Genomic DNA, 27,385 nt, shown 5'->3' with positions numbered 1-27,385 from the left:
TCTTCCGTTGGAAAGAGTCCACAGCTGCATTCATTACTTTTGGGAAATAAGAACCTGGCCACCAGGAGGAGGCAAAAACACCTCAGCCAAATGCTTAAATACTCTTCCCACTTCCCTCATTCCCCAGTCATTCTGCAGAGGAACAAGGAACAGTAGAAGAAATATCAGGGTGAAAAAAGGTGCCAGAAGAATAAAAAGATGCCCCACATAGAAAAAGGGTAGGGAGCTGTGGACTCTTTCCAACGGAAGAAAAGGAAATTATAAGGTAAGCATAATTTATGTTTTTCTTCCTAATTGGAAAGAGTCCACAGTTGCATTCATTACTTTTGAGAAAACAATACCCAAGCTAAAGAGGACACTGAATGCCAAAACAGGAGGGTACAATAGGCGGCCCATTCTGAGGGCACCAAGCCAGAAACCACTACCCAACAAAAACACTGCTTTGTCTGAAGCGAAGAAACTTTGAAAAGGAAAGGCCCCAAGGGTACTGACCCACAGATAGGCTAAAGACCGCAAAATCAGACTCAACTGAGCCAACAGTCCTCCAGGAGACACCGTCGCACAACAGGCGGTCCCTCATCAAGGGATAAGGCAAAAAAGAACCCAAGGGGAACCGAAAGGTCACCACAAAATCCATAAAAGGAAAACCCCCAATAGCGAGCCCAGCTCACAAAGACCCATTTGGGTCCTGACAGACAAGGGGAGGCTACGCCCAGACCAAGCAGAAACCAGAGGTTTAGGATCGGGCCTTGAAACAGAGAAACCTTTCTCTCAACATCGTGCAAAAGCACTGAAAGACAACTGAAGACAGAGTCCTCACATCATCAGAACTAAGAATACTATAGTATTCAGACAAAAAAAAAAAAAAAGTGTAACAGACCCAGGCAAAAAACCCTGTGTCAAGAACATGCAGCCATCATTAGGATGACACAGAAGAATATTTGCTGAGAAATAAAAAGCGGCCAGTAAGAGAACAGATTGCAAAAGGAAAACTCCCAGACAGAGGGCACACTTCCAGGCAATCAAAGTCGCTAGACCTACACACAGGGCTCCAAAAGGGGAAGCACATAACCTCAACGAGACCCACTGCACCCCCAAGAGAGAGAGAGAGAGGGGTTACACCCAGAATCTGAAGGTAAATGGTAACCCAGGACCCTCAGCTTGTAAACCCAGGGGGCTAGCTACAATGCCGATGACAATGCATCTCAGAACCCACTCCCAACCGGGCCAGCCAAAGCATCGGTAGGTCTTGAAAACAGAACAGAAGAACCCCAACACCAGCTCAAAAACGAGCGGAAGAATGGCCACAGCCATCCCAACAGAGCACGGGTGCCAACCCGACTCCTTAGAAACAGACAACAAGGCCGCAGATCCAAAGGAATCTAACAAAAAGGCCCACCATAGTCTTGACACGGAGCCAGCTAGACTCCAGATGGAACGTAACAACCCAAAGAAAAACAACCCTCTTTGAAAGGTTAACTGTCAGTTCCAACCTCCTGAATCCAAGAGAATCCCTAGAAAAAAGACAACATCCCCATGAGAATAAGCCCCCCACACTAAGAAAAGGGATGGGGCCAAAAAGGCAGAGCACCTGCCCACAAGACACAAAGCCACAGGCTAAAGGAGAAATCTCTAACACAGATGAATTTGGAAGGAATCCCCCTAAGTAATTAGCTTGCTAACACACATCCAATCTGCAATAGCTGCAGCAGAGACACTGCAAACCCATTCGCCTGCAGAGCAGTGAATCCATAAGGTTACCACAGCAAGCTGACCAAGGGAAACCGACCATAAAGGCGTAAGTCCAGCCCAATGAGCATCAGCACTCAGACAACCTGGCCAACCGTGACCAGGTCAATTAGTCCAAGTAAAAGGACATAGCCAAAGTTCCCAGGAACTGGGGAACCCCGAACCAGCCCTAGAGCCAAAAAGTCCAGCAACAACTCCACAAAGGAAAACACTGAGCGAAGCCTCAGCAACCGTAAGCACCAGGGAGAAAACAGACCCGAGCCCCCAATTGTTTAAACAAACAATATCCGAGAACTTAACACCCCGTCTGATATAAAAAACCAGACCACAGGGAGACATCAATGCAATATCCATATCAACCCGGATAACGAGATAACTCGCAAGTCCCGACTTCAGGAAGAGACCACCCCTTGCCAAAGTACAATGCTCCAAAGGAGCTAAGGCGTTAAAAGTTGAACAACAACACTAGAGCCCATAGACTCTCAAACAGCCGCAGGAAAACAAGCAAGGAGATACCCCAAGGCCAAAATCACTCGAGCAAAGGCTGGTCTCCGCATCACCTCCATACAATCAGAGGATCATAAAGAGAAAAGGACGCACAGCATCCCCAGCTCCGAGCAGAGCCCAAAGAGACCACGCCCAGTGCCTCTAACAGGGAACGACCATATTCCGGAGGGGAACCCAGGTCCTTAAAAGTAGACCTAACTCACATGGAGACAATAGAGGTAGACCAAAAGTTCTCATAAAAAACAGCTAGACAGTATACAGTCAATGTGCAATAACTGCAGCTGGTCACATTCTGCAACCCATCCACTGCAAGGCAGGTGAACTACCCAATAAACTACTAGCTGCTGAGAACTAAGTCCAAAAGGACAATGCCCAGGGTCTCAAAAGAAAAAAGGCCAAACCGCCCAACTCGGCGGCAAGAGGGGCAAGCCCACCAACCTTCCACTACATGGAAAGGAGCTCTAGGGTCTGACGACCCCAGACACAAGAGAGAGAGATGCAGCAGAACTCCACTGACCCAGTCATCCAAATTGAAGGCTATAAGGACTGAGACAATCCTTCCTGCCTCATGGACCCACTGGTCCTCCAGAATGCTTAGTTGAACACAGAGGATAACATGAGCACTTGGCGCCTCTATCGGACCGGCCAAGCAGAGTGGTACCACGTGTCCGAACAGCTACCAGACAGAAATGAACCAAACAGGACCAGCCTGCAATACGGGTCCTAACCGTCAAGCCGCAGAAATCCTCCCTCACAGGAGAAGGAGGAAAACAGACAGGACAGCCTATCGGATGAAAATAAAATACAAGGCAACCCATAGGTTAACGATCAAAAAGAAACAGGGCTACCGCAGGACCAGCCAAACAGAGCCATGATCTTCCAAAAAAAACGGGAAAAGATCTCAATACATGGACAATCAGGAGATTACATCATCTCCACATGTCTAATGAGGTGCACCATTCGAAGAGAAGACTGAGTATTCCCATATCCGATAAGGATAGGGTCGTTCAATAACAGAAAAAAACATGTCTGAGTAACGCGCGAAGGCGCGCAACTCTGTAAGGCACAACACTTAGGGACAGTCGCACCCGCAGGAAACTGTACGGTCTAAGGTGGGACAACAGGAGCAGGAAAGAAGGCACCACCCTGTCCTCAAAACTCTATTCAATTTAGGAAATAAAGGTTCATTAGGCAATATGACCTCTGGAACCCCTGAATTCGCCAAAAACTTCCTTTAGAACAAGCGCAGGAGTGATATTCCCAGCAGTAATTATGATGATCCGTGAACTCACCGTGTCATTAGAAAGAAATTTAGAAACTATTTAGCATGGGAGTTTTTTGGTGGTTGTAGATGCGTAAGAGAATTGGGGGTCAAAGTTAGAAAAAGTGTGTTTTTTTTCTCTCCATTTTTTATATATATATTTTTTATATATATTTTAGAAAAAAATGTTTATAGTAAATTATGAGATATGATAAAAATAATGGTATCTTTAGAAAGTCCATTTAATGGCGAGAAAAACAATATATAATATATGTGGGTACAGTAAATGAGTAAGAGGAAAATGACAGCAAAACATAAACACAGCAGAAATGTAAAAATAGCCCTGGTCCCTAATGGTAAGAACATTGAAAAATGGTCTGGTCACTAAGGGGTTAACGATAAAAAACCCAGCTATTTAAAATACAAAAATATACATGAAGGAACAATTTGAAATAATTTAATACTCTGCAGTAGGTGTAACAGGTCATTTGGAACACATTAAAGGGGAATCATTATTTTTTTAGTTAATACATTGTCCCTTTAAATCCCGGGGCGCAGAAACCTAATGAGGTTAAGCCATGTCCTGTTTATCTGACCTCAGCAGACTATTATTCAATATGGGGCGATTAATATAATGGGCTGTCTAATATGAGCACTAACCCAGTACTCTGGACATAATGATACATCTGTGCACTTACCCAGTACTTCTTCCTGCCTGCTCTCCTCCTGCTTGTCTCTCCCATGCCACAGCCACTGCCCTCCGCCTCCCAGCACAGCACAGGTAACTCTCTTTCTTAACTTTCTTTCTACAGCCACTGCCCTGCCCCCCGGAACCTATTTAATGGAGGTCGCTGCTACCTTAGTTTGAGACAGCAGCTTCTTCCTGCCTGCTCTCCTCCTGCTTGTCTCTCCCATGCCACAGCCACTGCCCTGCCCCCTGCCTCCCAGCACAGCACAGGTAATTCTCTTTATTAACTTTCTTTCTACAGCCACTGCTCTGCCCCCGGCCTCCGAGCCCTTCCACCTCCCGGCACCTATTTAATGAAGGAAGCAAAGGCAAGCCTCTCAGAGCCCGTCCGCGCCTGGACCGTGCCCAGCGCCACAAAGCCTGGCTCCTACAACCGCCGCCACTACAACACCAGCACCATCCTCCATCTCAACACCGGTAGATCATCCGCCTGCCACCACGCATCCCCGACGAACACCATAGGACCCTTCACCTGCCGCAACTGCTCCTTCTCCTTCCTCCAGACCACTAACCCGCCAGTCACCTCATGCAAAAACAACCGCAACCACCTCAACTGCATCCTCCTCAATACCCGCTCCGTCCACAAGCATGCAGTCGAAATCTGGAACCTGCTCAATTCCACCTCCCCAGACGTCGCCTTCCTCACCGAAACCTGGCTGAACCCCACATCAACGCCTGACATAGCCATCCACGACAGATAAAAGATCTCCAACAAGGACTGAAGCAACCGACCGGGAGGAGGCATCACCATCATCCACAAACACTCCCTCCACGTCACAACCAGCTCCGACTACCACTCACCAGGCTTGGAAATCTTACACTTCAAGATCCAGGTCAGTCCCAACACCACCCTCCGCAGCACCCTGATCTACAGACCTACCGGACCTCGTCCTGCTTCTGCGACTCCATCATCGACCTCATCGCACCCCACGCCTTGGCCTCAACAGACTACATCCTCCTCGCTGACCTCAACTTCCACCTAGACAACCCCAATGACCACAACACCACCAACCTCTTGGAAAACCTTGAAACCATCAGACTGAAGCAACTTGTCAACTCCCCAACCCACTTAGCCGGACACACCCTCAACCCTATCTTCTCTGCAGGCAACCACATCTCAGTCAACCACATAACCGAACTCCATTGGACCGACCACCATTGCATACACTTTTCCTTCAACAAACCCACCACACACCTCCAGCAGCACCACCCGCCCCGCAGAAACTGGAAGACCAACTGTACTCCACCCTGAACAAGTCCCTCCCAGCTACCTCCACAGACGCCAACTCCTCCGCCCGCAACCTCCACCACTGGTTTACAGACTGCGCCAACACCCTTGCCCCCCTCAAGAAACCATCCAACCGCCAACCCACCAACAAGGCCAGTTGGTTCACCCCGGCCCTCCAGGACTCCAAACGCCACTGCAGGCGTTTGGAAAGTACCTAGAGATCCAGCAAGACCCCTGCGAACAAACAAAGAAGTCATCACTACCCACCACCACCACCTCATCAAAACCACCAAGAAGACAGACACCCAAGACCGAATCAACGCCAACTTCCACAACAGCAAGGAGCTATTCATAGTCATCAAGGAATTCTCCAATCCCAACAGTGACACCAACGACATCCCGCCCTCCCAGGACCTCTGCGATAACCTCGCAACGTACTTCCACCGCAAGATCGTCGACATCTATGACAGCTTCGTGCCCCAGAACTCACCCACCACCGCCTACCCACCAACTCTCACCGATACCTCACCCAAATACACCAGTGCCTACCCCCCACGGACCATCTGGAGCCCCCTCACCACAGAGGACACCATCAGAATCATCGATCCACTCCGGAGCACCCTCGGACCCATGACCACATCACATATTCAACAAAGCGGGTTACACCATCGTCCCCCAGCTCTGCAGCACCATCAACTGCTCCATCGAAACCGGCACCTTCCCGGATGATTGGAAGCACGGAGAATTAAAACCCCTACTAAAAAAAAACACGGGTGACCCCAATGATCCGAAGAACTACTGCCCCATCTCTCTGCTCCCCTTTGCGGCCAAAGTCATTGAGAAGTCCATCAACGCACAACTCGTTGACCACATCGAAGCCAACCACAGCATCGAGACCGCCCTCCTCGCCGCCACAGATGACATCCTCGCCTTACTCGACCGAGGAGAAACCGTTGCCCTCATTCTCCTAGACCTCTCAGCAGCATTCGAAACTGTTTTCCACCTTACCCTCCGCACCTGCCTACACAACGCCGGCATACGCGTCAAAGCCCTGGAATGGATCACCTCCTTCCTCACCGGCAGAACCCAGAAAGTTAGACTCCCACCCTTCACCTCCAAGCCCACAGAAATCAGCTGCGGTGTACCCCAAGGCTCTTCGCTGAGCCCCACCCTATTAAACATCTACATGGCCCCTCTCGCCACCATCGCCCAACAACACGACCTCAACATCGTTACCTACGCTGTCACAGCTCATTACTATTACCTGGTGTTTGAGTAATCTGTAGCTTTAAGGGGCGGATACATTACTTAGTTCTTTGCTATAAAATCTAGTGACACACCTAAATCAGTGCTTGGTAATTCTCATCCTATGCTGTCCTGTCCAGGACCATCTCTGATTACTCAGCCCCTTTGTGCACTTACTAGTACTTTTCTTGAAGTTCTTATTTTCAAACTTTAGTTCCTGCTGTTTCTCCGGTTACTGCTGTGTATCCTCTGCCGGAACTACAGGATTACTCCGCGGTGACGTCACATGCCTAAAGAACCGCTCCGACTGACTGCTCGTCCTCCTTGCTCTCAGCTGATCGCTGCTACGCTACTTCCATCGGATCTCACAGAACTTCCATCCAAAACTGCTCTCTAGCCTTCGCTGCTGCCGCACAGTAAGACTGCTTACTAAGTTTTATTATTTCCATGTCCTTTGATATACCCTGTTATGTAACCTCGTAACCAGGTGCCAGTCTTGTAATCTCTGCTGTACTATGTTGCGCTCCTACAGCCATAGAGGTTTGCTACACTGTTGTACCAAATACTAATGCAGGGACTTTGCTTCACACTTATGTTATATGTAAATAACTTGTACTGGTGTACTACTTTGAAGCAGAGATCCTACTACACATCATTCCTTAAGCTGCAGGTTCATATACCTGTTATCTTAGTATCCCACAGTTGGGTTCTATAATTAACATAGCATTCTCCCTCTCTTCTAGGGACTGGCTATACCCTATATCAATTGTGATAGTATTACCAAGCCACAATCATGAACCCAGTGGATATTTTTGCACATGTGCAAACACTCACTGATAGAGTAGAGGAAATTACAATAGCTATGAACACCCTACAGCAAGAAAATACATCACTTAAAGCTTACATAAAAGAGATAGCTGATAAACAAAAAATTGATTCCCTGTCTGAACCCAGTATTAGTCCCCCAGATAAGTTTAATGGTGACCGCAAACTTTTTTGGGAGTTCAGAAATGCCTGCTATCTCCTTTTCACTTTAAAACCTAAGACATTTCCTACAGACCACATTAAGGTCCTTACAACTATCTCATACCTCAGGGGGGAGCCACGTATTTGGGCAAACTCCTTCTTTGAGACGAATGACCCTATACTCCACTCAGACTCATTTTTTTAAGCAATGTCACAGTTATATGATGACCCCTATAAGCAGCTTACCGCATAAACTGCTATGAGGTCATTAAAACAACACAAAAGACCAGTAGAGGAGTATATAACTGACTTTAAGAAATGGTCTAAAGATTCTGGCTTGAATGAGCTTTCATTAAAGAATCAATTTCGCTTAGGACTATCTGACTCTCTTAAAGATGAACTAGCTAGAGTTGAACTACCTGACAGTTTTGAAGCTCTTATTAACCTAAGTATTAGTTTAGATAGGCGTCTGAGAGAACGCAGACAAGAGCGTAACACCCTTGACACCACTGTAAAGAGATATTCTACTCCTGCACCACAACATACTAAGACACCCATTAGGGCTACACCTGAACCAATGGACTTAGGTTTCCTGAGGGGTCCCCTTAATCCACAAGAGAAACTTAGGAGATGAAACAACAATTTGTGTATGTACTGTGGTGCCGCCGACCATACCGTGAGAGACTGCCCCCCACTTGCACGCCAAAAAAGGGGTAAGAGTTGTTTAATGAATACTTATCACAATTTAAACACATCACATTCTAGCCATTGCTCACTCTCAATTCTCTTGCAGTGGGAGACCCATCGACTTCCTTCCAAGGCGATAATTGACTCCGGAGCAAGTGCTAACTATATAGATTTAAGTTACTCACAGTTAAATAAAATTCCACTTGTTAAAAAACAAACACCTGTGACTGCACGTGTTATTGACGGTACCCAGATTTCCTCAGGTCCCATACACTACCAAACCATCCCTATAAGAGTTACCACAGAGTCAAACCATATATAGTACCAATATATCAGTTTTGATGTTATCCCATCTGCTATATTCCCTCTAATATTGGGTTACTCCTGGTTAAGGTTACATAATCCTAAGATTTCTTGGGAGACCTCATCCATACGATTTGATTCAGACTACTGTAAGTCAACCTGTTTCCTAAGTCACCACATTCTTTTTACTTCTGAGGACCATATACCGCATGAGTACTCAGATTTTAAAGAGGTTTTTTGTAAAAAAGAGTCTGAAAATCTTCCACCCCATCACAAATATGACTGCCCCATAGATCTTATTCCTCGTGTAGATATACCTTGCGGTCATATATATCCCCTATCTAGTACCGAACTGGAACATTTAAAGGGTTATCTAGAAGAGAACCTTAGGAAGGGGTTCATCAGACATTCCACCTCCCCAGCAGGTTCTGGGATGTTCTTTGTAAAAAATAAGGAGGGTAGCCTCCGCCCGATAGTAGATTATAGAGAATTAAACTGACGTACAGTTAAAAATAAATACTCTTTGCCTCTTATCCCAGAGCTTATAGAGCGACTACAGGGCGCCACTTACTTTACCAAGCTGGACTTGAGAGGTGCATATAACCTCATTCGTGTGCGAGAACGGAACAAATGGCTCACAGCCTTCCGTACTCGATAGGATTATACGAGTACACTGTGATGCCATTCGGCCTCTGCAACGCCCCAGCCACTTTCCAACATCTAATAAATGATATATTTAAAGATTTATTGAACATCTATGTCGTCATTTATTTGGACGATATTTTGATATATTCAAAAACCAAGATTGAGCACATTAAGCAAGGTTACGCGATAACCGGTTATATGCTAAACCAGAAAAGTGTATATTCCACACTGACACCATCACCTTTTTATGATATGTTATTACTCACAAAGGAATTAATATGGAGGATAGCAAAATCCAAACCATCTTGCGCTGGCCTACTCCCACCACCAAAAGGCAAATTCAGAGTTTCATGGGATTTGCCAATTTCTACCGTAAATTCATAAACAATTTTGCACATTTAACTAAACCACTCACTAACCTCACAAAAAATAATATTAAGTTTACTTTGACAACTCAATGCCAGATGGTTTTTGACCAATTGAAACATTGTTTCACCACTGCTCCTATACTCACTTTCCCAAAGTCATCCCTCCAATATGTATTAAAGGTAGATGCATCAAACTACACCATTGGAGCAGTTTTATCCCAACGGCATTCACTTAACCATCCCTTGCATCCGGCGGCGTTCTTCTCTCGGGTTATGACCCAATCCGAAATGAATTACGCTATAGGAGAAAAAGAGTTGTTAGCCATTAAATTCTCTTTGGAACATTGGCGTCACCTTTTGGAGGGTACAGAGATTCCGATACTGATATATACTGACCATAGGAATCTCCAATATTTAAAAACAAACAGAACACTTACCTCTAGACAAGTTCGTTGGAACTTGTATTTCAGTAGGTTCAACTATGTTATCACTTACAGACCAGCAAATAAGAATACAAAGGCCAATGCTCTATCCAGAATGCATCAAAACCCAACCATAGAAAACATACCACAACTGTCATACCTCTCGACCATATGATTGGTCTTACCCATGACACCATTTCTTTGTTCAAGTCACATCAGGCAACTGATACTACTAAGCCTACCACACAACTTCATACTGGACCAGATAGTCTTTTGTACCATAATAACTTACTGTATGTACCACAAAGCCTGAGAGAAAAGGTTTTACACACTAACCATGACAGTCCCCTAGCTGGACACCCGGTTGCCAAAAGACCATTGATTTAATTACTAGGGCTTACTGGTGGCCACATATGACTGAAGATATTAAATAGTATGTACTTTCCTGTAGAACTTGTACAGTATCTAAAAACACTACCACTCGTCCACCTGGGCAACTACTCTCATTACCAACACCCACAAGACCTTGGACCGACATAGCTTTAGATTACATAGTAGAATTACCTAAATCTTCTATAACAGCACTATTTTAGTAGTGGTTGATCTATTCAGCAAGATGGCTCATTTCATTCCCACAACTAAACTCCCTACTGCTGCGGAGACAGTCCAACTCCTTCTACACAATGTATTTAAACATCATGGTTTACCTCATTCCATAACGTCAGATAGAGGATCCCAGTTCACTAGCAGATTTTGGACTGCACTATTTAAAACACTGAAGATCCAACAAAGATTGAGCACCTCTTTCCATCCGCAGACAAACGGGCAAACAGAAAGGACCAATCAATGGTTAGAACAATACCTGCAATGTTTTACTAACTTAGACCAAGATAATTGGTCGTCTCTGTTGCCCTATGCAGAATTTGCATATAATAACACTGTTCATACCACTACTAAACTCTCACCTTTCTACATAAACTATGGTTACCATCCTACTTTTCATTATGACTCCAAGGTAGAAAGCAATTGTCCTGTAGTGGATGATCTCGTTAACACCATTTCACATACCTTTTCACGAGTCCACAGTAACATTATTGACGCCAAACGCTACCAGAAATTCTACTATGATAGGAAGAGGTCTCCAACACCTCCTTATATTATAGGGGACAAGGTTTGGCTGTCAACTAGCAACTTAAAATTGCATTTACCCTCTCATAAATTGTCCTCCTTATACATTGGTCCTTACGAAATCAAGTCTATTGTCAACCAGAATGCAGTAACTTTGACTTTACCTCCTAGCATGTCCATTCATCCTACTTTCCACGTCTCTTTACTAAAGCCATATCGTTCCACCCGTGATGTGGACACCTCTCATATTGATTCTACCAGAGTGAGTAACTTGGCAGCCGAGTACGAGGTTCACTCTATCAAGGACTCTAGACACCACAGGGGAATTTTGCAGTATCTTGTTCACTGGAAGGATTATCCTGATGAAGACGACACTTGGGAGTCTGCTGGTAGTTTATCTGCTCCTAGGTTGGTGTCTCAATTTCACCGGAGACACCCTGGTAGACCCAGACCCTGATCCCCGGAGTGGATCCTTGGGGGGGGGGGGGAGTTCTGTCACAGCTCATTACTATTACCTGGTGTTTGAGTAATCTGTAGCTTTAAGGGGCGGATACATTATTTAGTTCTTTGCAATAAAATCTAGCCCCTTTGTGCCCTTACTAGTACTTTTCCTAAAAGTTCTTATTTTCAAACTTTATTTCCTGCTGTTTCTCCGGTTACTGCTGTGTATCCTCTGCCAGGACTACAGGATTACTCCGCGGTGACGTCACACGCCGAAAGAACAGCTCCGACTGACTGCTCGTCCTCCTTGCTCTCAGCTGATCGCTGCTACGCTACTTCCATCGGATCTCACAGAACCTCCATCCAGGACTGCTCTCTAGCCTTCACTGCTGCCGCACAGTAAGACTGCTTACTAAGTTTTATTATTTCCATGTCCTTTGATATACCCTGTTATGTAACCTCGTAACCAGGTGCCAGTCTTGTAATCTCTGCTGTTGCGCTCCTACAGCCATAGAGGTTTGCTACACTGTTGTACCAAATACTAATGCAGGGACTTTGCTTCACACTTATGTTATATGTACATAACTTGTACTGATGTACTACTTTGAAGCAGAGATCCTACTACACATCTTTCCTTAAGCTGCAGGTTCATATACTTGTTAACTTAGTATCCCACAGTTGGGTTCTATAATTAACATAGCATTCTCCCTCTCGTCTAGGGACTGGCTATACCCTATATCAATTGTGATATACGCTGACGACACCCAGCTAATCATCTCACTCACCAGTGACCCCACCACCGCCAAGAGAAACGTCCACGAAGGGCTGACAGCAGTCACCACCTGGATAAGCTACAACTACCTAAAGCTGAACGCAGACAAGACCAAAGTCCTCCTCCTCGGTCCCACCACATCTGCCTGGAATAACTCCTGGTGGCCTTCAGCCCTCGGACACCCTCCAAACATGCAAGAAATCTAGGTGTCATCCTGGACTCATCGCTCTCCAAGGACCAACAAATCAACGCCGTCTCCTCTGCATGCTTCCACACACTCCACCGGCTGCGAAAGATCTTCAAATGGATCCCAACCGAGACCAGGAAGACTGTCACCCACGCCCTCGTCAGCAGCCGACTGGACTACGGCAACGCACTCTACGCCGGCTCCAACATCAAGCTCCAAAAGAGACTCCAGTGCATCCAGAACGCCTCGGCCAGACTCATCCTCGACATCCCTCGTCAATGCCACATCACCAAGCACCTGCGGGACCTGCACTGGCTCCCTATCAACAAAAGAATAACCTTCAAGCTTCTCACCCACGCATTCAAGGCCCTCCACAACATCGGTCCTGAATACATTAACCACCGCGTTACCTTCTACACCTCCACCAGACAACTTTGATCAGCCGACCAAGCCCTCACAGTCATCCCCCGCATCAGGAAAACAACAGCGGGAGGCAGATCCTTTTCTCATCTGGCAGCCAAGACTCGGAACACCCTCCCGCTGCACCTCAGACAAGCTACCACCCTAAGTTCAGAAAGGACCTCAAGACCTGGCTCTTCGACTGAACTGCAACCCTCAGCGCCTTGAGACCCTTACGGGTGAATAGCCGCGCTTTACAAGAACCCAATAGATAGATAGATAGTGAATAATGATACCTCTCTGTGCTTACCCAGTACTCTGGTGCATAATGATACCTCTGTGCGCTTACCAAGTACTCTAGTGCATAATGGTACCTTTGTGCACATACCTAGTACCCTAATGCACAATGGTACTTCTGTGTGTTTATCCAGTACTCTGGTACATAATGATACCTCTGTGCGCTTACCCAGTACTCTAGTGCATAATGATACCTCTGTGCGTTAACCTAGTACTCTTAGTGCATAATGATACCTCTGTGCACTAACCCAGTACACTGGTGCATAATGATACCTCTGTGCACTAACCCAGTACACTGGTGCATAATGGTACTTCTGTGCACTTACCTAGTACGCTAGTGAATAATGGTACCTCTGTGCACTTACCCAGTACTCTAGTGCATAATGATACCTCTGTGCACTAACCCAGTACTCTAGTGCATAATGATACCTCTGTGCGTTTACCTAGTACTCTTAGTGCATAAAGTGCATAATGAAACCTCTGTGCACTAACCCAGTACACTGGTGCATAATGGTACCTCTGTGCACTTACCTAGAGCTCTGGTGCTTCTCATTAAAGCTTCTCCAACCTTCATCCTATTTTCAGGGGCTCGTATTTTAGTCTTGTCCATTGTGGTATTGCCGAACTGAGCCAAAAGGACTGGAAGGACACGGTCAGGAAACTTTGCAGACAGAACAGCAATCCCTGTTAGTGACAAACAATGGCTGGTTATACAGTGACTGGGCTTAGATGTTGCCGGTGTAAAGAGCTGAAATGATTAGGTCTGTGTTATAGATTATGGTTCAGTATTAGGTCAGTAGGTTTTGAAACAAATTTGAAATAAAATAGGATGGTAGTAACATCTTTGGTAAAATGACTGAATATTAACAGAGTGTATTTACTCAGTGAAGGACCTGCATAAATTAGAAAATAAGCTGATGAAGAGAACATTTGTTAAAAAAGAAATACAAAATGCATTTTAGCAGAAAAACATCTGTCACCTATGGGCACAAAAAAAGATTTTTGTACTAACTCTAAACTGAAAATTAAAGGGACTTTCAACTTTTTTTTATTGTTTAAAAAGATAGATGATCCCTTTATTACCCATTCCCCAGTTTTGCATAATCAACACTCTTATATTAATACACTGTTTACCTCTGTGATTAAAGGGACAGTAAACCTTAAAAATAATGTTATATAATTCTGCACATAGTGCAGAATTATATAACATTATTTAGGTGCTATAGCCATAAAATCATTTTTTACCGTTTAAAATGTAAAAATGTCAGCGCTTTTACAGACCCGCTCTCTGCTCTCTGCTGAGCGGGTCTGTAATATTCAGTCAGCGCATCGGGCCAGCTGTATAGTCACAGCCCGGCCCGATCGCGCCATAAGACTAAGTGCAGCTCGCTCCTGTCACAGGAGCGAGCTGCACTTAGTGCTATGGCGCGGTCGGGCCGGGCTGTGACTATACAGCTGGCCCGATGCGCTGACTGAATATTACAGACCCGCTCAGCAGAGAGCGGGTCTGTAAAAGCGCTGACATTTTTACATTTTAAACGGTAAAAAATGATTTTATGGCTATAGCACCTAAATAATGTTATATAATTCTGCACTATGTGCAGAATTATATAACATTATTTTTAAGGTTTACTGTCCCTTTAACTTATATCTAAGCATCTTCTGACAGCCCCCTGATCACATGACTTTTTCTCTATTATCTATTAACTTGCATTTAAGCTAATTAGTGCAGTGTCTGGCACAACTACACGGAGGGAGCACAATGTTATCTATATGGCTCACATGAACTAGCACTCCCCTCTTGTGAAAAGCATGTGATAAGAGGCTGTCTTTAGTGGCTTAGAAACAGGCAGAAAGTATATTAATATAACAATGTTGATTGTGTAAAACTGGGGAACAGGTAGTAAAGGCGTTATCTATCTTTTTAAACAATAACAATTTTTGTGTTGACTGTCCCTTTTAATGAAAGCACATTAAACTAAAGAAGATTATAGATAATTTAGTTAATATTCAGATATACACTGACTAGGAGATGTAAACATAAAACTATACAGAGTCCCCCCACTTTGTAGCCAAATAATAAGTGGTGGCCGAAGAGTTGTTGAAAAAGAAGAGAGCAAGACTGAAAAACAAGAACGACAAACTTGTAAGGACTGGTTTTAAAGGGACAGTCTACACCAGAATGTTTATTGTTTTAAAAGATAAATCTCTTTATTATCCATTCCCCAGTGTTGCATAACCAACACAGTTATAATTATACACGTTTTTACCTCTGTGATTACCTTGCATCTAAGCCTCTGCAAACTGCCCCCTTATTTCAGTTCTTTTGACAGACTTGCATTTTAGCCAATCAGTGCTAAGTCCTAGGTAATGTCACGTGCGTGATCACAGTGTCATCTATATGACACACATGACCTAACAACCTCTAGTGGTAAACAACTGTCAAAATCCATTCATATTAGAGGCGGCCTCCAAGGTCTAAGAACTTAGTACATGGACCTTAGCTTTTGGTTTTGCTTTCAACTAAGAATACCAAAGAACAAAGCAAAATTGGTGATAAAAGTAAATTGGAAAGTTGTTTAAAATTACATGCCCTATCTGAATCATGAAAGTTTATTTTGGACTAGACTGTCCCTTTAAGTCTGCTGTCTTTCAGAACCAGATTTAAAAGTACAAAATAACCTCTTATCCTCATAATCATAGTAACAATTAGACAGTATGGTGGTATCCTAATGTTATGTTGTGTGCCAAAAACAATTTTTTTGCATACCCCTTGGTCAATTGTCCCAAGATTTGCCATTCCATTTTTGCCATTAAAGGGACAGTGTATTGTAAAATAGTTTTTCTCTTAATGTGTTTCCAATTACTTGTTATACCTGCTGCAGAGTATAACATTTATGAGAAATTGATTAGGTTTATTTATGTTTATGAAATTACTGGTTTTGTTCTTTGAAACCACATCCTATCAAAATGGGTTGAGCTTGCAGTGAAAACAGAAATCCTTATTGTATCACTTTCTGTACACACAGATGCTACTTTATATTATCTGTCTGTAAACCAAAATCCAATTTCGAAGAACAATTGAAAATTAACATTTTATTAGTTCTCTCTCCAACTGGGAGTGTATTTACTTCTGATGGTTATGTTTACACAGTTTTTCTATAGCTGATACTTAAGTATAGAAACTTTCAATATAGGTAGGAAGACCACAGGCGAAACCAGCTATTTCAAATGCCAAAATAAAGGTAAATTCAATATTAGTAAATAATTTAACATACTCCAGCGGGTAAAATGAATAATTGGAAACATATTTAAAGGGGAGGAAAATTTAGAGTATAATGCCACTTTAAAGAAACAGTAAAGTCAAAATATAATGTTCATGACTGAGTGATTTTACACAACTTTCCAATTTACTTTGATGATCAAATTTGCTTTATTCTCTTGGCATTCTTTGTTTTAGAGTAAACCTATGTAGACTCTGGAGCAGCAATGCACAGGAAAAACAGAGAAAAAAAGAAAGATAAAAATTGCATAGCGCAGGGGTGTATAAAAGGTTTAGCAGCAAAGGGATTAAAGGCATTATTGAGAGAAGAGATAAGCTAAAATAACCTTAATTTAATTTGTACGTAAAGGGACAGTGTAGTCAAAATTAAACTTTCATGATTCAGATAGGGCATGCAATTTTAAACAACTTTTCCAATTTCATCAAAATTTGCTTTGTTCTCTTGATATTCTTTGTTGAATGTAGCCACCAATCAGCAAGCACTACCCAGGTGCTGAACCAAAAATAGGTTGGCTACTAAACTTATATTCCTGCTTTTTCAAATAAAGATACCAAGAGAATAAAGATACTAAGCGAACAAAGAAAAAGTGATAATAGGAGTAAATTAGAAAGTTGCTTAAAATTGCTGCTCTATCTGAATCATGAAATAAAAAAAAATGGATTTCATATCCCTTTAAGCAGCGCAATCATTATTTAAAGTATGCAGGAATATTCATATTTAATGTGCAGAGTAAAAATGTTATTTCAAGGGAAATAAAAATGCAAAAAGATATTGGTCTAATTTGTTAGAGCATTTTCTTATTGCACTATTGATTGCACACAAGTTTGTGTTTGACTTCTACAATGGATTAAACACATAGTTAAAGTCAGCTTAAGAGTAGCAATGACTGGGAGCTAGCTGAGCATTTGGTAAGCTAATAAGCGACAAATGTGTGTAGCCACCAATCACCAGCTAGTGCATTACTGTTTCTACTAATTATATGTCATATGCTTTTCGACAAAGAATACAATAGAATAAAGTATATTTGATAATAGAAGTAAATTTTAAGTAATTTAAGACACTTATTTTAATCATGACAGTTTAATTTTGACTTACTTTAATGTTCAACGTCCTGTCAAAATACAAGGTTAAAATCACACCAAAGAGTAGAACAAGCTAGCAAGTTTATTTCAAAATACATAATACACTAAATGTAATGGTAGAAAAAGACATTTATGTAAAACTAGAAGCAAATGCAAGGTAAAGAACACAGAAAACAAGGTACAATTTGATTTGTATGTGCTTCAAAAATGTTATCCTCGGTACACGTGCTCTCTGTAATATTCACTTTATCCTGTAAGATTCTCCATTCCAGAGAGTTTTACTGCTATTTATGGGAGCAACTCTCCACTCACTGAGACTTCCAAGTTCAGACCCCCTTTTTTTTTTTTTAGAAAGTGAGGGCAGGCGTAATATATCTCTCCATGACATGGCTAACATGACTGCAACAATGGGAAAAAAGAATAAAGAGCTATTTGCACACATATAAATATATACCAGATTAAATTGTGATGGTAAGTTTATGGAACAGGCATTTTATTCAAATATTCTTGTGTAGCGTGGTGTAATTGAAGTATAGAAAAATAATTAGACTAGACCTTGTGCTGAAGGATTTATCACATTGCATATTGGCCTGTTGCCAAACACCATACGCTGGTCTAAAATAAGAATTATACTGTATACATTGCGGATGATAGAGAGAGTAAGATGCTGTAAATTAATTTAAATCAAAACACATTTTTTTAGAAATGGTAAAATACAATTTATTTAAAGGGACAGTCTACTTGATTTTTTTTATTGTTTAAAAAGATAGATACTGCCTTTACTTCCCATTCCCCAACTTTGCACAAATAACATTCGGCTAGATTACAAGTTGTGCGTTATGGTTTAAAAGCTGAAAAAATGGCCATTTCAGCGTAAAAACAGTAATGCAGCCATTATGAGTCATGTCGGTATAGCTATACCGCAAGCATTTTAGCCTGTAACGCAACGTCAATCCCGCACTAAAAAAATTATCACTTTTTTGCATGGGATTTCCATAGCGCCGGTATTACAAGTTGTGCGGTGAGGCTAAAATGCTTGCGTTCCAGCCTGTACCGACACAATCCATTCTGCCATCTGAAAGCAGTAGTTATGAGTTTTGCGCCACAAAAATGTTTCACAAAACTCATAACCAAGGTGTTACAAAGTACATTAACACCCATAAACTACCTATTAACCCCTATTCCGCCACCTTCCCACATCGCAAACACTATTTAAAATGTATTAACCCCTAATCTGCCGCCCGCCCACATCACCGGCACTACAATAAAGTTATTAACCCTTATTCCGCCGCTCCTCAACACCACCGCCACTTTATAAAGCTATTAACCCCTATTCCGCCGCTCTCCGGCACTATAATAAAGTTATTAACCCCTATTCTGCCGCTCCCCGACATCGCCGCCACTAATAAGTTATTAACCCCTAAACCTCTGGCCTCCCACATCACCGTCACGCAATAAACCTATTAACCCCTAAACCGCCAGCCCCATATCGCAAATAACAAAATTAAACTATTAACCCCTAAACCTAACAGCCCCCTAACTTTATATTAAAATTACAATATCCTTATCTTAAAATAAATAAAAACTTACCTTTGAAATTGAAATAACCTAAGTTTAAACTAACAATTAACCTAACATAACTATTATACTAAAATTAAAATAACTACCAATTTAATAAACTAAATTACACATAAAAAAATAACACTACTAAAAAAATGTAAGTCTAAAATAAAAAAAAATTAAAATACTAAATTACTAAAAATACCAAACACTAAATTACGAAAATTAACAAACGAAATTATCAAAAATAAAAACACCTAATCTAATAGCCCTATCAAAATAAAAAAAGCCCCCAAAATAAAAAACTAGCCTACAATAAACTACCAATAGCCCTTAAAAGAGCCTTTTGTATGGCATTGCCCTAAAGAAATCAGCTCTTTTACCTAAAAAAAAATTAAAAAAAAATACGACCCCCCCAACAGTAAAACCCACCAACCAACCAACCCCCCAAAATAAAAAAAACCTAACTAAAAATGGCATTCAGCTCTTTTACGTAAAGCCCAAACCCTAATCTCAAAAAAAAAAAAAAACAACCCAACCAAAAAGATTTAAAAAAAAAACCTAACACTAACCCCCGAAGATCCACACACAGTTTCTGAAGTTCGGACATCCAGGCGGCGAGGTCTTTATCCATCCAGGCTGTGTCTTCTATCTTCATCCAGACGGCGTCTTCTATCTTCATCCCGGCGGCTTGGAGCGGGTCCTTGAAGACATCCGGCGTGGAGCGTCCTCTTCATACGGTCACCGCCGTACACTGGATCTTCAATGCAAGGGAACCTTTTCAAAATGGTGTCGCTTGCATTCCTATTGGCTGATTTGATTATTGAAATTCAAATCAGCCAATAGGATGAGAGCTACTGAAATCCTATTGGCTGTTCAAATCAGCCAATAGGATGAGAGCTAATTAAATTCTATTGGCTATTCAAATCAGCCAATAGAATTTCAGTAGCTCTCATCCTATTGGTTGATTTGAACAGCCAATAGGATTTCAGTAGCTCTCATCCTATAGGCTGATTTGAATTTCAATAATCAAATCAGCCAATAGGAGTACAAGCGACACCATTTTGAAAAGGCTCCCTTGCATTGAAGATCCAGTGTACGGCAGTGACCATATGAAGAGGACGCTCCGTGCCGGATGTCTTCAAGGATGGACCCGATCCGTGCCACCGGGATGAAGCTAGAAGATGCCGCATAGATGAAGCTAGAAGACGCTGCCTGGATGGATGAAGACTTCTCGCCGCCTGGATGTCTGGACTTCAGAAACTGTGAGTGGATCTTTGGGGGTTAGTGTTAGTTTTTTTTTTAAATCTTTTTGGGTGTTTTTTTTTTAGATTAGGGTTTGGGCTTTATGTAAAAGAGCTGAATGCCCTTTTAAGGGCAATGTAAAAGAGCTGAATGCCTTCTTCAGGGCAATGGGTAGCTAAGATTTTTGTTAGAGTTAGTTTTTTTATTTTGGGGGGTTGGTTAGGTGGTGGGTTTTACTGTTGGGGGTCTTTGTATTTTTTTCAGGTAAAAGAGCTGATTTCTTTAGGGTAATGCCCTACAAAAGGCCCTTTAAAGGGCTATTGGTAGTTTATTGTAGGCTAGTTTTATTTTTATAGGGCCATTAGATTAGGTTATTTTTTGTAATTTAGTATTTTTTTATTTTTTGTAATTTTAGACTTAAATTTTTTAGTAGTGTTTAGGTTTTTTTTAATGTTCAATTTAGTATTTTTAATTGGTAGTTTTTTTAATTTTAGTATGATAGTTTAGTATAATAGTTATGTTAGGTTAATTGTTAGTTTAAACTTAGGTTTTTTTAATTTCACAGGTACATTTTTATTTATTTTAAGATAGGGATATTGTAATTTTAATTTAAAGTTAGGGGTTAATAGTTTAATTTAGTTTTTTGCGATGTGGGGGGCTGGCGGTTTAGGGGTTAATAACTTTTTTGTGGCGGTGATGTCGGGGAGCAGCGGAATAGGGGTTAATAGCTTTATTATATTGTCGGCGATGTTGGGGTGCGGGGGAATAGGGGTTCATAACTATTTTATAGTGGCGGTGATGTCGGGCAGTGGCAGAATAGGGGTTAATAGCTTTTATTAGTGGCGGCGATGTCGGGAGCGGCTGATTAGGGGTTAATAACTTTATTTAGGTGTCAGCGATGTTGGGAGCGGCAGATTAGAGGTGTTTAGACTTGGGGTATATGTTAGGGTGCTATGTTTAAACGTAACTTTTTTTCTCCATAGACATCAATGGGGTTGTGTTACGGAGCTTTTCATTCCGTGATCGCAGGTGTTAGTTTTTTTTTCTAACACTCTCTCCCCATTGATGTCTATGGGGGAAGCATGCACGTCAAAGCAGCCCTTGGATTTTGTGTGGTATAGAGCTTATTGCACACACAAGGCAGATATTTATAAACTTGTAATGGCAGCGCTATGGCGGGTAAAATAACTTTTGTTGTGTTCGTTTCGCACCCTCTATAGCGCTAAACTCGCAATCTAGGCGCATGTTATTATAATATACTTTATAACCTCTAAATCTCTGCCTGTTAAAAGCCCCTGCAGGCTGCCTCTTATCTCAGTGCATTTTATTAGCTTTTCGCAGCCAGACAGTGCTATTTTCATGTGTCATATAGCTAACATTGTGCTCACTCCAGTGGAGTTATGCAGGATCCAGCACTAATTGGCTTAAATACAAGTCTGCAAAAAGCACTAAGATAAGGAACAGCATTGATTATGCAAAACTGGGGAAGGGGTAATAACAACATTTATGCTTACCTGATAAATTTCTTTCTCTTGTGGTGTATCCAGTCCACGGGTTCATCCATTACTTGTGGGATATTCTCCTTCCCAACAGGAAATTGCAAGAGGACACCCACAGCAGAGCTGTCTATATAGCTCCTCCCCTAACTGCCACCCCGAGTCATTCGACCGAAGACAAGCAAGAAAAAGGAGAAACTATAGGGTGCAGTGGTGACTGTAGTTTAAAAATAAAAAACACCTGCCTTAAAGTGACAGGGCGGGCAGTGGACTGGATACACCACAAGAGAAAGAAATTTATCAGGTAAGCATAAATTTTGTTTTCTCTTGTAAGGTGTATCCAGTCCACGGGTTCATCCATTACTTGTGGGATACCAATACCAAAGCTTTAGGACACGGATGAAGGGAGGGACAAGGTAGGAACTTAAACGGAAGGCACCACTGCCTGCAAGACCTTTCTCCCAAAAATAGCCTCTGAGGAAGCAAAAGTATCAAATTTGTAGAATTTAGAAAAAGTATGAAGCGAAGACCAAGTCGCCGCCTTACAAATCTGTTCAACAGAGGCCTCATTTTTAAAAGCCCATGTGGAAGCTACCGCTCTAGTGGAATGAGCTGTAATTCTTTCAGGAGGCTGCTGGCCAGCAGTCTCATAAGCTAAACGGATTATGCTTCTCAGCCAAAAAGAAAGAGAAGATGCCGAAGCCTTTTGGCCTCTCCTCTGTCCAGAGTAGACAACAAACAATGCAGATGTTTGACGAAAATCCTTAGTAGCTTGTAAATAAAACTTTAAAGCACGAACCACGTCAAGATTGTGTAATAGACGTTCCTTCTTTGAAGACGGATTAGGACACAGTGACGGAACAACAATCTCCTGATTGATATTCTTATTAGATACCACCTTAGGAAGAAACCCAGGTTTGGTACGCAAAACTACCTTATCTGCATGGAAGATCAGATAAGGGGAATCACACTGAAAGGCAGATAACTCTGAAACTCTTCGAGCCGAAGAGATAGCTACCAAAAACAGAACTTTCCAAGATAAAAGCTTGATATCTATGGAATGCAGAGGTTCAAACGGAACCCCTTGAAGAACTTTAAGAACTAAATTTAAACTCCATGGCGGAGCAACAGGTTTAAACACAGGCTTGATTCTAACTAAAGCCTGACAAAACGCCTGAACGTCTGGAACATCTGCCAGATGCTTGTGCAGAAGAATAGACAGAGCAGAAATCTGTCCCTTTAAGGAACTAGCTGACAATCCCTTCTCCAATCCTTCTTGGAGAAAGGATAATATCCTAGGAACCCTGACTTTACTCCATGAGTAACCCTTGGATTCACACCAATGAAGATATTTACACCATATCTTATGATAGATTTTCCTGGTGACAGGCTTTCGAGCCTGAATTAAGGTATCAATGACCAACTCGGAGAAACCACGTTTTGATAAAATCAATCGTTCAATCTTCAAGCAGTCAGCCGCAGAGAAATTAGATTTGGATGTTTGAATGGACCTTTGAGTAGAAGGTCCTGCCTCAGTGGCAGAGTCCATGGTGGAAGAGATGACATGTCCACCAGATCTGCACACCAAGTCCTGCGTGGCCACGCAGGTGCTATCAAAATCACCGAAGCTCTCTCCTGCTTGATCTTGGCAATCAGACAAGGGAGGAGAGGAAATGGTGGGAACACATAAGCCAGGCTGAAGGACCAGGGCACTGCTAGAGCATCTATCAGCGCTGCCTGGGGATCTCTTGACCTGGACCCGTAACAAGGAAGCTTGGCGTTCTGACGAGACGCCATCAGATCCAGTTCTGGTTTGCCCCATAGTTGAATCAGCTGGGCAAATACCTCCGGATGGAGCTCCCACTCCCCCGGATGAAAAGCCTGTCGACTTAGAAAATCCGCCTCCCAGTTCTCTACTCCTGGGATATAGATAGCTGAGAGATGGCAAGAGTGAACCTCTGCCCATAGAATTATCTTTGAAACCTCCAACATTGCCAGGGGGCTTCTTGTTCCCCCCTGATGGTTGATATAGGCTACAGTCGTGATATTGTCCGACTGAAATCTGATGAACCTGACCGCAGTTAGTTGAGGCCAAGCCTGAAGAGCATTGAATTATCGCTCTCAGTTCCAGAATGTTTATCGGAAGGAGGGCTTCCTCCTAAGTCCACGAACCCTGAGCCTTCAGGGAGTTCCAGACTGCGCCCCAGCCCAGAAGGCTGGCATCTGTCGTCACTATAGTCCACTCTGGCCTGCGGAAACTCCTTCCCCTGGATAGATGGACCCGAGATAACCACCAGAGAAGAGAATCCCTGGTCTCTTGATCCAGATTTAGCAGAGGGGACAAATCTGTGTAATCCCCATTCCACTGATTGAGCATGCAAGTTGCAGTGATCTGAGATGTAGGCGGGCAAACGGAACTATGTCCATTGCCGCTACCATTAGGCCGATTACTTCCATACACTAAGCCACTGACGGCCGAGAAGTGGAATGAAGAGCACGGCAGGAAGAAGCTTTGATAACCTGACCTCTGTCAGAAAAATTTTCATTTCTACTGAATCTATCAGTGTTCCTAGGAAGGAAACTCTTGTAAGAGGAGAGAGAGAACTCTTTTCTTCATTCACCTTCCACCCGTGAGACCTCAGAAAGGCCAGAACAATGTCCGTATGGGACTTGGCGATTTGAAAGTCGATGCCTGTATCAGAATGTCATCTAGGTAAGGAGCCACCGCTATGCCCCGTAGCCTTAGAACCGCCAGTAGGGACCCTAGAACCTTCGTAAAGATTCTTGGTGCCGTGGCTAACCCGAAGGGAAGAGCCACAAACTGGTAATGCCTGTCTAAGAAGGCGAACCTGAGGAACTGATGATGATCTCTGTGAATCGGAATGTGGAGATAAGCATCCTTTAAGTCCACGGTAGTCATATATTGACCCTCCTGGATCATAGGGAGGATGGTTCGGATAGTCTCCATCTTGAAGGATGGGACCCTGAGAAATTTGCTTAAGATCTTGAGATCCAAGATTGGTCTGAAAGTTCCCTCTTTTTTGGGAACTATAAACAGATTTGAATAGAAGCCCTGCCCCTGTTCCTCCCTTGGAACTGGGTGGATCTCTCCCATAACCAGTAGGTCTTGAACACAACGTAAGAATGCCTCTCTCTTCATCTGGTTTACAGATAATTGTGAGAGATGAAATCTCCCCTTTGGAGATGAAGCTTTGAAGTCCAGAAGATATCCCTAGGAAACAATCTCTAATGCCCAGGGATCCTGGACGTCTCTTGCCCAAGCCTGGGCGAAGAGAGAAAGTCTGCCCCCCACTAGATCCGGTCTCGGATCGGGGGCTACTCCTTCATGCTGTCTTAGAGGCAGCCGCAGGTTTCTTGGCCTACTTCCCCTTGTTCCAAGCCTGGTTAGGTCTCCAGACTGGTTTGGACTGGGCGAAATTTCCCTCTTGTTTTGCATTAGAAGAAACTGAAACTGCGCCACTCTTGAAGTTTCGAAAGGAACGAAAATTATTCTGTTTGGTCCTTAACTTATTGGACATATCCTGAGGAAGGGCGTGACCTTTTCCTCCAGTAATATCAGAAATGATCTCCTTCAGACCGGGCCCGAATAGGGTCTGTTCCTTGAAGGGGATGTTAAGAAGCTTAGACTTTGAAGTAACGTCTGCTGACCAGGACTTAAGCCATAGCGCCCTACGCGCCAAAATGGCAAAACCTGAATTCTTAGCCGTTAGCTTGGCTAAATGAAAAATGGCGTCAGAGTTAACTAACTTAAGAGCTTTAATCCTCTCTAGAATATCGTCTAACGGGGTCTCCACCTGTAGAGCCTCCTCAAGAGACTCAAACCAAAAAGCCGCTGCAGCAGTAACTGGGGCAATGCATGCAAGAGGCTGGAGAATAAAACCTTAATGTATAAAAAATTTCTTAAGGAGACCCTCCAATTTTTTATCCATAGGATCTAGGAAAGCACAACTGTCCTCGACGGGGATATTTGTACGCTTAGCTAGGGTAGAGACTGCTCCCTCCACCTTAGGAACCGTCTGCCACGAGTCCCGTATGGTGGCATCTATGGGAAACATCTTTTTGAAAGCAGGAGGGGGAGAGAACGGCACACCTGGTCTATCCCATTCCTTAGTAATAATTTCCGAAAACCTCTTAGGGACTGGAAAAACCATCAGTGTAAACAGGCACTGCAAAGTATTTGTCCATTTTACACAATTTCTCTGGAACCACAATGGGGTCACAGTCATCCAGAGTCGCTAAAACCTCCCTAAGCAATAAGCGGAGGTGTTCACGCTTAAATTTAAACGCTGTCATTTCAGAATCAGACTGAAGTAACGCCTTCCCTGAGTCTGAGATGTCACCCACAGATAGAAGCTCACCTGCCTCGGCTTCTGAGTATTGTGAGGGTATGTCGGACACAGGCATTAAAGCGTCAGAAAGCTCTGTATTAGTTCTAGCCCCAGAGCTGTCTCGCTTTCCTTGTAGCCCTGGCAGTTTGGAGAATACCTCTGAGAGGGTAGCATTCATAACTGCCGCCATGTCCTGTAAGGTAAAAGAATTAGAGGCGCTAGATGTACTTTTCGTCACTTGAGCGGGAGTTATAGGTTCTGACACATGGGGAGAGTTAGATGGCATAATCTCCCTCTTTTCAGTCAGAGAATCCCCTGGAGATAAATCTTTAAGCGCCATAATATGGTCTTTATAGTTTATAGAAATTTCAGTACATTTGGTACACATTCTAAGAGGGGGTTCCACCATGGCTTCCAAACATATTGAACAAGGAGTTTCCTCTATGTCAGACATGTTTAACAGACTAGTAATGAGGCAAGCAAGCTTGGAAAACACTTTAATAAAGGTGAAACAGCAATTAAACAAAAACGTTACTGTGCCTTTAAGAGAAAAAAACTAGCACTTAAACTGCAAAACAGTGTAAAAATACAGTAAAGTCGTTGACATTTTTACAGTGTGAGTAAGGGACTAAAGCAGCATTGCACCCACTTGCAAATGGATGATTAACCCCTTAGGCCCCAAACCGGATTGAAAAACGTTAAAAGTCAATTGAGCACCTTCCACAGCTCTGCTGAGGCTCCTACCTGCCCTCAAATATGATTTTGTGCAGAAATAACCCCTTTGAAATGGTCCTCAGATGCCAGAGGACTCCTCTAGGGAAGCTGGATGTCTCAGTCTGAATTAAAACTGCGCAGTTAGAGCGCTAAAATAGGCCCCTCCCACCATGTACTGGAAGTCAGAGGGGCCTTAAGAAAATACTCCTAGGAGTATCTGAATAGCCATGTGGAAACTAGGCCCCAAATAAAGACTTATCTCCCTCAGAGAAAAAAAACGTCCTATTTATGAAATCATGTAA

The 27,385-nt window shown here is 42.9% G+C and overlaps 1 protein-coding gene across 1 annotated transcript in view; it reads right to left on the bottom strand.

The window, feature by feature from the left end:
* Window positions 1-27,385, bottom strand: part of TANGO6 (transport and golgi organization 6 homolog) — a 284,857-nt gene that overhangs the window by 121,648 nt on the left and 135,824 nt on the right. Inside the window, exon 15 of the mRNA XM_053699413.1 lies at window positions 13,885-14,037. Coding sequence (XP_053555388.1) covers window positions 13,885-14,037 — 153 coding nt within the window. The remainder of the gene's footprint in view (window positions 1-13,884; window positions 14,038-27,385) is intronic.

Source organism: Bombina bombina, chromosome 1 (genome assembly GCF_027579735.1).
Source record: "Bombina bombina isolate aBomBom1 chromosome 1, aBomBom1.pri, whole genome shotgun sequence".
In the NCBI taxonomy this organism is placed as follows: domain Eukaryota; kingdom Metazoa; phylum Chordata; class Amphibia; order Anura; family Bombinatoridae; genus Bombina; species Bombina bombina.
This window is presented reverse-complemented; position numbering and strand designations above follow the sequence as displayed.